The 10,391-nt window shown below is 49.6% G+C and overlaps 1 protein-coding gene and 1 long non-coding RNA gene across 2 annotated transcripts; one reads left to right on the top strand and one right to left on the bottom strand.

Annotated features, from left to right (window-relative positions):
* The first annotated feature begins 3,850 nt into the window (after positions 1 to 3,850).
* LOC144827601 (uncharacterized) lies at positions 3,851 to 6,433 on the top strand. The gene is made up of 3 exons (XR_013610261.1): positions 3,851 to 3,941; positions 5,186 to 5,317; positions 6,027 to 6,433. It is a non-coding gene; the product is annotated as an uncharacterized LOC144827601 (long non-coding RNA).
* Positions 4,418 to 8,882, bottom strand: LOC144827600 (zinc finger BED domain-containing protein 6-like). Its single transcript, XM_078685849.1, has 2 exons — positions 6,930 to 8,882; positions 4,418 to 4,673 (listed from the first exon to the last, which is right to left on the bottom strand). The coding sequence occupies exon 1, from the start codon at positions 8,816 to 8,818 to the stop codon at positions 6,935 to 6,937; it is 1,884 nt and encodes a 627-aa protein (XP_078541975.1). The 5' UTR covers positions 8,819 to 8,882; the 3' UTR covers positions 4,418 to 4,673; positions 6,930 to 6,934.
* Between the last annotated feature and the right edge of the window lie 1,509 nt (positions 8,883 to 10,391).

Here is a 10,391-nt window from a genome sequence, read left to right as displayed (position 1 = left end):
GCTGGCCGGACTAGAGGAATACAGCTCCGCTTATCTCGATGACATTGCGGTGTACAGCCTTCACTGGGATGAGCACCTGTCCCACCTCTGGGAAGTCCTGACGGCCCTCCGGCGGGCTGGACTAACCATCAAGGCCAGCAAATGCCAGCTAGGCCAAGGGTCCGTGACCTATCTAGGACACCAAGTAGGGAGCGGTCAAGTAGCTCCCCTCCAACCAAAGGTAGACGCCATCCGGGCCTGGGAGCCCCCGGTCACCCAGACCGCCGTCCGAGCCTTCCTGGGGCTCACCGGATACTATCGGCGATTTATAAAAGACTACGGGAGCATTGTGGGGCCGCTCACAGAACTGACCTCAAAGAAACTACCCCAGAAGGTGCACTGGACCCCCGCGTGCCAGACAGCCTTTGAGACTTTAAAGACTGCCATGTGCACCGCCCCTGTGCTCCAGGCCCCCGACTACAGCAGAGAGTTTGTAGTCCAAACCGACGCCTCGGAGCACGGCATCGGGGCGGTACTGTCCCAAGTTAACCCCGAAGGAATCGACCGGCCTGTGGCCTTCATCAGCCGACGCCTCCTGGCAAGAGAACAGCGGTGGAGCACCATCGAGAGGGAGGCCTTTGCCGTGGTGTGGGCCCTCAAGAAGCTCCGGCCCTACCTCTTCGGCACCCACTTCCGAGTCCAAACCGACCACCAGCCCCTGCGGTGGTTAATGCAGATGCGGGGCGAGAACCCGAAACTGCTGCGCTGGTCCATTTCTCTGCAGGGGATGGATTTCACTGTGGAGCATCGCCCCGGCAACGACCACGCCAATGCCGACGGCCTGTCCAGATTCTTCCGCCTCGGCGAGGAGAATCCCCAAGAAAGTGGGTGACTCTCCCCTGCCTTCGGCTGGGGGGGACGCGTGTTGGACCCGGCCTCATGGCGTGGTCCTACCCCTCCCGCATGGCGGGCCCCGGACGACATCCGCCCTCCTCCGGACCTCGGGCGGCCCATTCTGCCCGACCCTGCACGCCCCAACACCACCGATCCGGCTACCATCCCGGACCCCCATCATCGGCCTGGCCCCAGCGTAGGCCCCTCACGACCTAAGCACGAGGCCGGACCCGACTCCATCTTGGGCCCACCACGTCACGACCGCGTGGCCTCGGCCCCAGCCTCGGCCCCAGCGAAGCCCAGACATCAAGGCACCAAGATCCACCTAGGTGGTCGAGTGGCCACTCGACAGATCCGGAGGGAGAGGAGTTTCGATGGCCCTCCAGCCGTCCCCGGATGCCTGGTATCGATCGCCCTCCGGCCTCCCTGGGCGCTGGCTCCACCCCCCTGCTGGGTGTCTGGACACCATCATCTCGGCCCCTCTGGCCCCCAGGCGCGAGGGTCCGGACATCAAAGGACCTCCGTCCTATATCTGGCCCGCCCCGGAGTAGGACGCCAGTTGTATCCTGGACTGGAAGCCCTGCTGACGCTGTCACGGCCGACACCAGACGAACTCATCCGTAACCCGACGACTATCTGAGAGCCTGCTGGCGCTGCCGCGGCCTACCTTGCTGAGACATCTGAGAGCCTGCTGGCGCTGCCGCGGCCTACCTTGCTGAAACCTCCGAGAGCCTGCTGGCGCTGCCGCGGCCTACCTTGCTGAAACATCCGAGAGCCTGCTGGCGCTGCCGCGGCCTACCTTGCTGAAACCTCTAAGAGCCTGCTGGCGCTGCCGCGGCCTACCTTGCTGAACCATCTGAGAGCCTGCTGGCGCTGCCGCGGCCTACCTTGCTGAACCATCTGTTAGCCTGCTGGCGCTGCCGCGGCTCGACCTCTCAGAACCCCCCGGCTCGAGGATTGAGAGCTGTGCGTAGGGTATCCCGTCCTCCGCCCAGAGTAAGACTGTCCCGCTACCTTACCCCCCTTTACGAGACTTTACAGATCCCTCGATCTGCTTGTACATACTACTAAGAACCCGCAACCTTTTACTAGCTATAAAAGCTTAAGAACTTGACCTCTTGTGTGGTGTCCATCTGTAGTGTTGTGATTACTAACCCTGGGCGTAGTTCGCGTAGCCGCACTCCGCGAAGCTACGCGAAGACGCACTTGCACTCCGCGAGCTACGTGTAGCTCCGCGGACATGCGTAGTAGCTTGCTAGACCCGTTCGCGCGCCGTTTTTCGTCTTCGGGAGCGCGGTGCGCGTGTTCGGGGCGCTGCCTGCATGCTCGCAATAGCTAGCGCGCTAAGTTACTCAATGAGGTTTGTCCCGCCCGCTTGCGTTCCCTTATTTCCGGTTCCGGGTCACAAGTAACGTGTTCGCGTTGTGTTAGACATGTTCGGGAACTCATCTTCTCGTTCGCACTGCCAAAGTGCGTGATCGCGTCAAATATCGCGCGAACTTACCGCGGCGGTCGCGACGGGCAGAGCCATCTTCGATTTCACACTCTGGCTATGGTTTTGGGCCTACTTCAGCATCTCACTCCTATCTCTTCCATCCTGGTCTTTTCCCTCAGTTTTTCTAACTTTCTTTACTTCTTACCTATTTCTGTCTGTGCCTAGGTTTATATTTCTCATTTTATTTTTACTTTTACCACTTTTTTTGCAACTTTTCTCTTGTTATATATTACTTCCTTCTTTTATCTTTCTTCTTTCTTCCCCTAACCTTTTTGTCTTCAACTTTCCTTCTCCCCTCCACCCAGAACCATGGTGAAGGGTGCCAGCAGAATCGGCGGCTCAAAGGGCAAGGCGGCTGTGCCTAAAAAAACCAGGCTGCCTTGCGGCAGAATGCGCCCGGCAGGAGTGACGCCCCGCCAACTTTTTGGGGAGGAGGAGGTGGCCGCCCTGGTCTTTTTTATCCAACGTCACCTCCCCTTGACTTTGGCAGCAGGCGGCAGGCCCGGCTCCGGATACCAGCGCATTGAAGAGCGTCTCCGGCGGTGGGCGAAGGTGCGCCGTGCAGTCTTCCGCTGCTCCGGTATCCGGCGTACCCACCATCAGCTGTCCCACCGCTGGGCCGACATTTTGGACCGGGAGCAGGACCTGTTGGACCTGCTTGGTGTGGAGGTTGTGGGTCTTGGTGAGTGGCTACCCCAAAAATAAAGTGTGTATATATATATATATATATATATATATATATATATATATATATATATATATATATATATACATATAGATATATATATATATATATATATATATATATACATATATATATATATAGTTGTATAAATATTGTTATTGTATCTTTGTAAATATTGGCTGAATAAGTAACGCGATGACTGTTGCCCCTAGTTACATTTGCGATGTATTCTGGTATATCTACTGTCATTGTATGACAGTGTTCTTCTTCTTCACTGGCTCTTGCGTGTTGTTTCAACTTGGCGCTAGCTGTTGCTGTTTATTGATGTGAGATTTTCTTTATTGTTGAGAACTGAAGTTAGTTAATGCTATTAATAGAGTCTTGTCCTTCCTTTGTCCGTCAGTGAAATAGCGGTGGATGGATAATTGTACGTTGTTTGCATATTGTAGCATTTTTTTCACGGCCTTCTCTTCTGCATGAATGGAATCCTTTTCTTGCAAAGAATGCTAACGTTACTTTGTTCTTCTTACCTCAGCCAGGGCCGGCTCTAGGGGGCATGTGCAAGCTGTGCAACTGCACAGGGGCACCAAACTTCAGGGGCCACCGCACCAATAGATATCCTTAATTTAATAATACTCTAAGGATGTATACATATTTGCGTTGCGGCCCCTGGCATGGATTTGTTGCCTCCGGCTCTGTTCCACTGTAGCAGTGTGATTTGCAATGATGTCTATGTTTCACATCACTCAATGTTTTTATCTTTGTTTATTATTTTAATTTTTACATCAACCACAGAACCCAGGGGCAAGCAGAATACAGGGACCGAGTCGGCGGGTGAACCACCAGTTACACAGAGCTCCTCTACTGAGGATCCTGCTGCTGTCCCCAGTAAGTCCAACAGTGCTTGTTTTTTCCTCTGTAATGTGTCTGCAGTGCTTTGTCAATGGACAGCAACCAAGTAGGCATCCAGAATGATGTTTGTCTAGTATTTTTGTAAACGTTAGTATACCACTACTAGTCTTGTGGGTATTCTTCTATCTCCTATGGAGTTATATACATATTACACAACTATGTAACTATGCACACAAAAATTGGATGTTGTTGGTACTGATAGGCAGGTTGGACCTTACTTACACCTCAGTCACAGAACTCTGAGGAACGCACAATTCACTGAACGTCAGCCTATATGGCCTGAGTCATTGGTCTATTGTTCAAATCACACTCCTGAACCCCAATACCAAGATGCCGAATGCTTTTAGGACACAAACCGTTACCTAAGAAACCCCCTTTTGCTCACTCACTCGTGTGAGTCTCTAAGACAACAGACACTGAAAATAAACTTCAGAGTCAAAGTGGTCATTCAAAAGCTTTATTTTGTTAGAAGTAAGTAAGTAACATCAATGTTTTTAAGTTGTTCCGTCCAATACGTTGAAGGGCCCACCAGAAAAAATCCAGAGTTAAAACAGGCATAATAAAGTAATCAACATTTGTACAGCTACTAGTGCACAATAGGGAAATGTGGCAACTATCGGAGACCTCTCACCAACGTATACTGGTCAGATATTCCTCTTTTTTTGTAAGCTATGGAAATGTCCGCTTCGTAGAAGGCAATCTTCTCACCTGCCGAAAAATAATGACAAAAGTGGTGCACGTTAGACAGTATTAAATACATTTATGCCAGTTTTATGCAGCCATGCTAAAAAGAAGTTGTAACCTGTAAGCAAACTCTATCCCACAATCCACATAGAAAACTTAAATACGGGCCCTTTTACTTTCCCACCTCTTCAGGTGTATGCATTGAACAATGATGTGTTGCCCCAGAGCGTCTTCTCGTACTGCGCAACAAGCTGCGAGTTAACACATGCGCAAAACTGGATACATTGATGTACAAAGGTTACATAGTTCACTTCCAATTTCCAAGGACTAGAGTAGCAGGACAGATGAGATGAGCTTGGGTACCATACCATAACAATGAATGCTAATAATATGTGTAGTGACTCTGCTGTACTATGCAATGTGGACTCATACTGATTACGTACGTTGGACTTCACTGTTTTGAAGAACTCCATTCTTGGTGAACAAGTACAAAGGGGGCTGTGCATCCATCTAAAAAGGTATACTTATTGTTATAGGTGCAGAACCCTTACCATCGACCAGTGCCGACGGGGACAGCGGCGCAGCTTCAGCGATCCCGGCGGGGACAGGAGGAACAGAGGCACCTACACCAGCAGCAGTGGGGGGGGAGCCAACAGCGGCGGGCGATGGTAAGTTACATTCAATAGTGATCTGCATTACTTGGTGGGAGGGGAAAACTTTCTCACTGTACTCTACTGGAAAATATATGATGTTACCTTTACTTGTCATTAGCATGCTAAGCATTACCACTACAGTAATGCAAGTGCCTGATAGCAGTCGGATGCATGGGTTGTTGTTAAAGCATGTAAAGGGGAAAACACAGCTGCCAGCGTGGTTGGGAGACACACCCAATACCGGTGGTTAGTGGATAGTCTCAGCAGCAGCGGTGTTTTGGGCAAACCCAAAGGCAAGGGAAGGAGGGGACGACTGGGTGCATGGGTCGTTGCTGGTGAAACACAAACCAAATAAGGTTTGTTGCGCGGTATAAAGTATTATAGTCTTTACTAGACATGTGCTACTAGCTGCCCCCTGTTAATTAATGTTACTTTGAGAGTGTTCCCGCCTTCCCGGAACAAAAGGAGATATGAAAAAGACAGGTGTTCGTTCTAATGTGTGTGACCGTTGAAGTACACCCATGCTAATAGGGCAGGCATAATGCCGTGACAAAAAGTCCGAAAAATTAATAGAGGCTGTAGAATGTTCAAGATAGACGCAACACAATTTCTGGTACTCAGCTTGCTTGCTAGTGCTACTGTGCCGCCCACTATGTGTTGAATCAATGTTGTGTTCTTGATTTGCGGGGAGTTTGGATTAACAATTCTGTTTCTTTCTTTATAGTTACTCCTTCCCAAAAACCAACAAGGAAGGAGTTGGCAGTCCGGGCCCGGCAGCGGAAACTGCAGGCAATTGTAGAGGCCTACCGCCGGCTGGTGGATCAGGCCGAGGAGGAGGAGGAGGAGGCGGCGGCAGCAGCTGCTGCCTCTTCCAATGCCCCGGGCCCCAAGCCTGCAGGACTACGTCGCCGTGGTCAGGCAGCCGCCCGCCGCCGCATTGTTACATCTTCGGCGGCCCCCCCACAACAACAACAACAACAACATGCATGCAAGTGTAGGTGCCGTGATTTCAAAGCAAAGATTCTCCGCCGGGTAGCGAAGTTGGAGGAGGAGCGGAAGAAGCAGGAGGACGGTCTAGAGGAGCGTGTGAAGATACTGGTGGACAAACACCTGAAAGCCCGCCGGCTTTGAAATGGACCCTGTTTTTTGCCCCTTTTTTAATCCTTTTGTTGGTGGGTGGGATGTGGGAGTTGGGGTGTACATTTGGGTTGAAATTTGGTTGGGGTTAGGGGAGGGTAGGGACAGCTCTGGGTCAGGGGGTTACATTTGTTATATATTTTATTTTTCTATTATCATTATGAAAATATAAAAATAAAACAAAGATATTTTCACAAGAAAACATTTGAAGTTCATTTGTGTTTGTTGGGGGGGTGGAGGGGGGACTGTTTCACCAAATAATGTACGTTGTGCAACATGAACATGAACTACGAACGATAAATTAAGTACTGACTGCACCTGTAGTAGTAGGGTCACAAGTGCATAAATAATTTATATTATTAAATAACATGGGAAAATTGCCCATCACGTGAGTCTGAAGTTACTACTAGTATACTTTAATTCCATGCACATTTGCTCAGAGTCGGCTAAACAATCCTATGCAATGCATTGCATCATTCCTTTAATATACCTGTCCTAGTTGTCAGGGAAGAGGAGCTCGTCCTCAAACTCTGTGCGTTCAGACAGAAGTAGGTCATGTAACCCAGTAGTGAGGACGTCTTCTTCACACTCGCTTTCTTCATCCGGCGGTGATTCACGTACTTGATAGTCTGGTGGTATGAAGCGTTGATTCATTTTTATCATTGTCAGCCGCTCCACGCTTTTGGGGGAGAGACTAGTCCTTTTCGATGTGACAATGGCACCAGCAGCACTGAAAACCCGCTCAGAGGAGACACTGGCTACAGGACAAGCCAGATACTTTATCGCCAGCCTGCTCAGCACTGGCCACTGTCTCCTTCTTTCATACCAATAGACCAATGGGCTTTGCTCCATGAACACCTCTGTTGTGTCATCCAGATAGGCCTGAACCATCCGCTCAATGTTCATTGGTGCTCGGCTTTGCTGGTCCTCTTTTCCCTTTGCAACAGCAACGGACTTACCCATCCCTTTCTGTAGAAAAAAAGCAGTTATGCTTTTGGTTGGGTCTGCTGAATCAGATCGTGTAGGTGCTGCTTTTGGTACTGTTGGTGCCTGCTGGAAAGCAGACGCACTGCTCTCACGCTGTGAAGAACTTGCGTCAGGAGTACTTGGACTGGCCTGGGCTGGCAGTGGCAGGCCTTTAAGTAACAGCCGTTCAGTTTCTAACTCATTAGCTTCCGCAGCTATGGAAGTTTTGTACTTGTCAACATCCTCATCTGAAAATGGAATTACTTCGTTACTGCTGACAAATAATTTGTACCGTGGATCCAAGATTGTTGCAGTTATGTAATGTTCACCTGACACAATATTGTTGAGCCTTACATTTTCACACAAGCGGTTGACTAAGCCCTTGGCTAAGGTATATGCATCAACTTTTTGTTCGTCACCTTCGTATGTTTCACAGACCTCCTTCACCTGTTGCTCAAGCATGTACAACAATGGGATGGCTTGGCCCATAGTACAGTCCTCCCTGCTAACTGCACGTGTGAAGACCTCAAAGGGTTGGAGCATCTCTGTGATGCATTTAATGAGGTCCCACTGCCACATCTCAATGGTCAGGGCTTTAAGATTAACAGTAGGATCCCCTAATCTTCTTGACATGACATAAGCATTCAGTGGGATGTACTGCTCAAAGAGACGCTCAAGCATGAAATAAGTTGAGTTCCAACGTGTTGGGACCTCCTGTATCAGTGCTTTGACTGGCAACCTATGCTCTTGCTGAATGACCCGTAGCAGCTTCCGTCCTTTGAAAGAATGGTTAAAGTGCGTGCATATTCTTCTGCAGATGGCCATTATGTTGCTGACTTTGGCTTCATTTTTCAGAAAGTCTTGCACGACTAAGTTTATGCAGTGTGCCAAACAGGGTACCCTGAAATAATGTCCTTCTCTCATTGCCTTCACTACATTACTGCCATTGTCGGTGGAAACAAAACCAATCTTAAGGCCTCTTGGTTTCAGCCATTCAAAGACCTTGTCATTAAAGTCAGACAAAATGTTTTCAGCAGTATGACTTTTGTCCATACCAAACATGGCTATAGTTGCATGTCTGCGCGTATCATTAAAAATTCCAGCAACGTCACGGAGGCCTGAAGTTAACTTGTCTTTAACACCTGCAAAAGAGATCCAGTGTGCGGTGATGCACATGAAATCTGTAGCATCGCAACTGCTCCACATGTCTGTTGTCAGGTGGATACAATGGACAACACTCTGTTGTAAGGCTTTCCCAATCAATTCCAGCACATCGTGGTGTAGTGCTGGAACAGCCACTCGGGCAAAATAGTAGCGACTGGGAACGTTCCATTTTGGGCAGAGGGTTGCCACTAATTCCAGAAATCCAACAGCCTCAACAAATGAAAATGGGAGAAGGTCCAGTGCTAACATTTTCGCAAGTTTGGCATTGTATAAACGTGCTACTGGGTGGTTCCGCTCGTACTTTCCCTCCTGCCTTAACATGCTAGGAATGGTAAGCTGCTTTGCATGTCTTTGAGTTGTGCTAGACGGACAACCTTGCATCGCAGACTTTGCACTCCTTGGTGTTTCCAGCTGACTCTGGTGCCACTGAGAAGTTGCAGATGCGGAGGATGTGGTCTTTACCACTCCAGTACTGGCGACAGGGGTCGATTGTGTACCACTCCTAGATAGAAGGTCATCGTCTCCCTCTTCTTCTACCTCCTGATCAACCATGAGTGGACCTTGTACCACTGTATCCCCACCAACACGAGTGCTAACATTTTTTAAGCTTGCAAGGTGGTTCTCCCACCTGATCACGTGTGTTTTTTTCAAATGGGTCGTTTGGCCTCCAGTCCCATAGTTTGTACCAAGCTTACCACGACTAACATTGGCATGACAAATGGTGCATACAGCAATGTTCTCCTGAACTGGGTGAACCGTAAAGAAGTCCCACACTGGGGAGGTAAACTTTTGTCTCCTGCCATAGGAAGAGGAGGACCCACTGCCAATGCCGGATGGACTGGAGGATTGTGGAATTTCACTATGGGACAGCTCAGTCCTAGTACTGCCACTACCTCCTTCTGTTGAAGTGGCGCTTCTGCTGGATGTCGGATGCTGCCGGGCCTTCGCTGTTGAAAAAATTGGAGCTGGTGTTACTGTGGGTGTTGAGTGTGTAGGAGTTATGCGTGGTACCTGCTCATCAGTCATTGCAGCATTTCTGGATAGGGTGAAAATGTTTGTCTCTACATCCTCTGCACCAGGAATAACGCTTGTGATGATGACAGTGTCAGACCCGTCTTTATCACCAGCAGTATCCTGCTCACCTACATCGACCTCCATAAGTTCAAGCCTGCCTGGAAACTTCCTTTTTCCTAGCATGGTCTTCTTGGGATGTCTCTCCTTTGAATGCGCAGATAGTTGTGGCTGCCAATCCGTATCAAGGTCATCGGAAGGGATGCTTTGCGAAGAACTCGATGCACTAACCCTCCTTTCCCTTGGTGAATTCAAAGGAAATAGATCACCTACAGAAGTGGCTTCCTCTTCTTCTTGCTCGGAAGGAGGCTCTACTTCCTGAACTGCCCCGACTTCGGGAGGAACAACTACTACTATTTGGTGCGGAGATGGTGGTTGTTGTTCTTGAGGAAGTACTATTGCGGGCTGGGGTTTTTCAACAACAACTGTTGCGGGCGGTGGTTGTGGTTGTTCAACAACTGTTGCGGGAAGTGGTTGTGGTTGTGGGTGAACAACTCCTATTGCGGGCGGTGGTTGTGGTTGTTGAACATCTACTGCTGGCGGTGGTTGTTGAGCACTTCCATCTTGCGTGGATTGTGTACTACTTTGAGACAGCGATAAGTTTAGTTCTGGCTCAGTATCACTGCTCGCAAGCAGAAGGCTGGCTACCTCTTCGACCCTCATCATGTGCTTGGCCCTGGGATGCTGGCTTGCCCCCACTAATGCAGATGTGCTGGTCCCAGCTTGCACCCCAGACCCCGCTGCTGCAGGC

The sequence above is a fragment of the Lissotriton helveticus genome, chromosome 4_1, assembly GCF_964261635.1.
Source record: "Lissotriton helveticus chromosome 4_1, aLisHel1.1, whole genome shotgun sequence".
Classification (NCBI taxonomy): domain Eukaryota; kingdom Metazoa; phylum Chordata; class Amphibia; order Caudata; family Salamandridae; genus Lissotriton; species Lissotriton helveticus.
Note: the sequence above shows the minus strand (reverse complement) of the source record. Positions and strands in the feature narration are given on the sequence as shown.

Bases quoted from the DNA above. Each gene is read 5' to 3' on its own strand.
- LOC144827600 (XM_078685849.1), bottom strand. From the start codon at position 8,818: ATGTTAGCACTGGACCTTCTCCCATTTTCATTTGTTGAGGCTGTTGGA.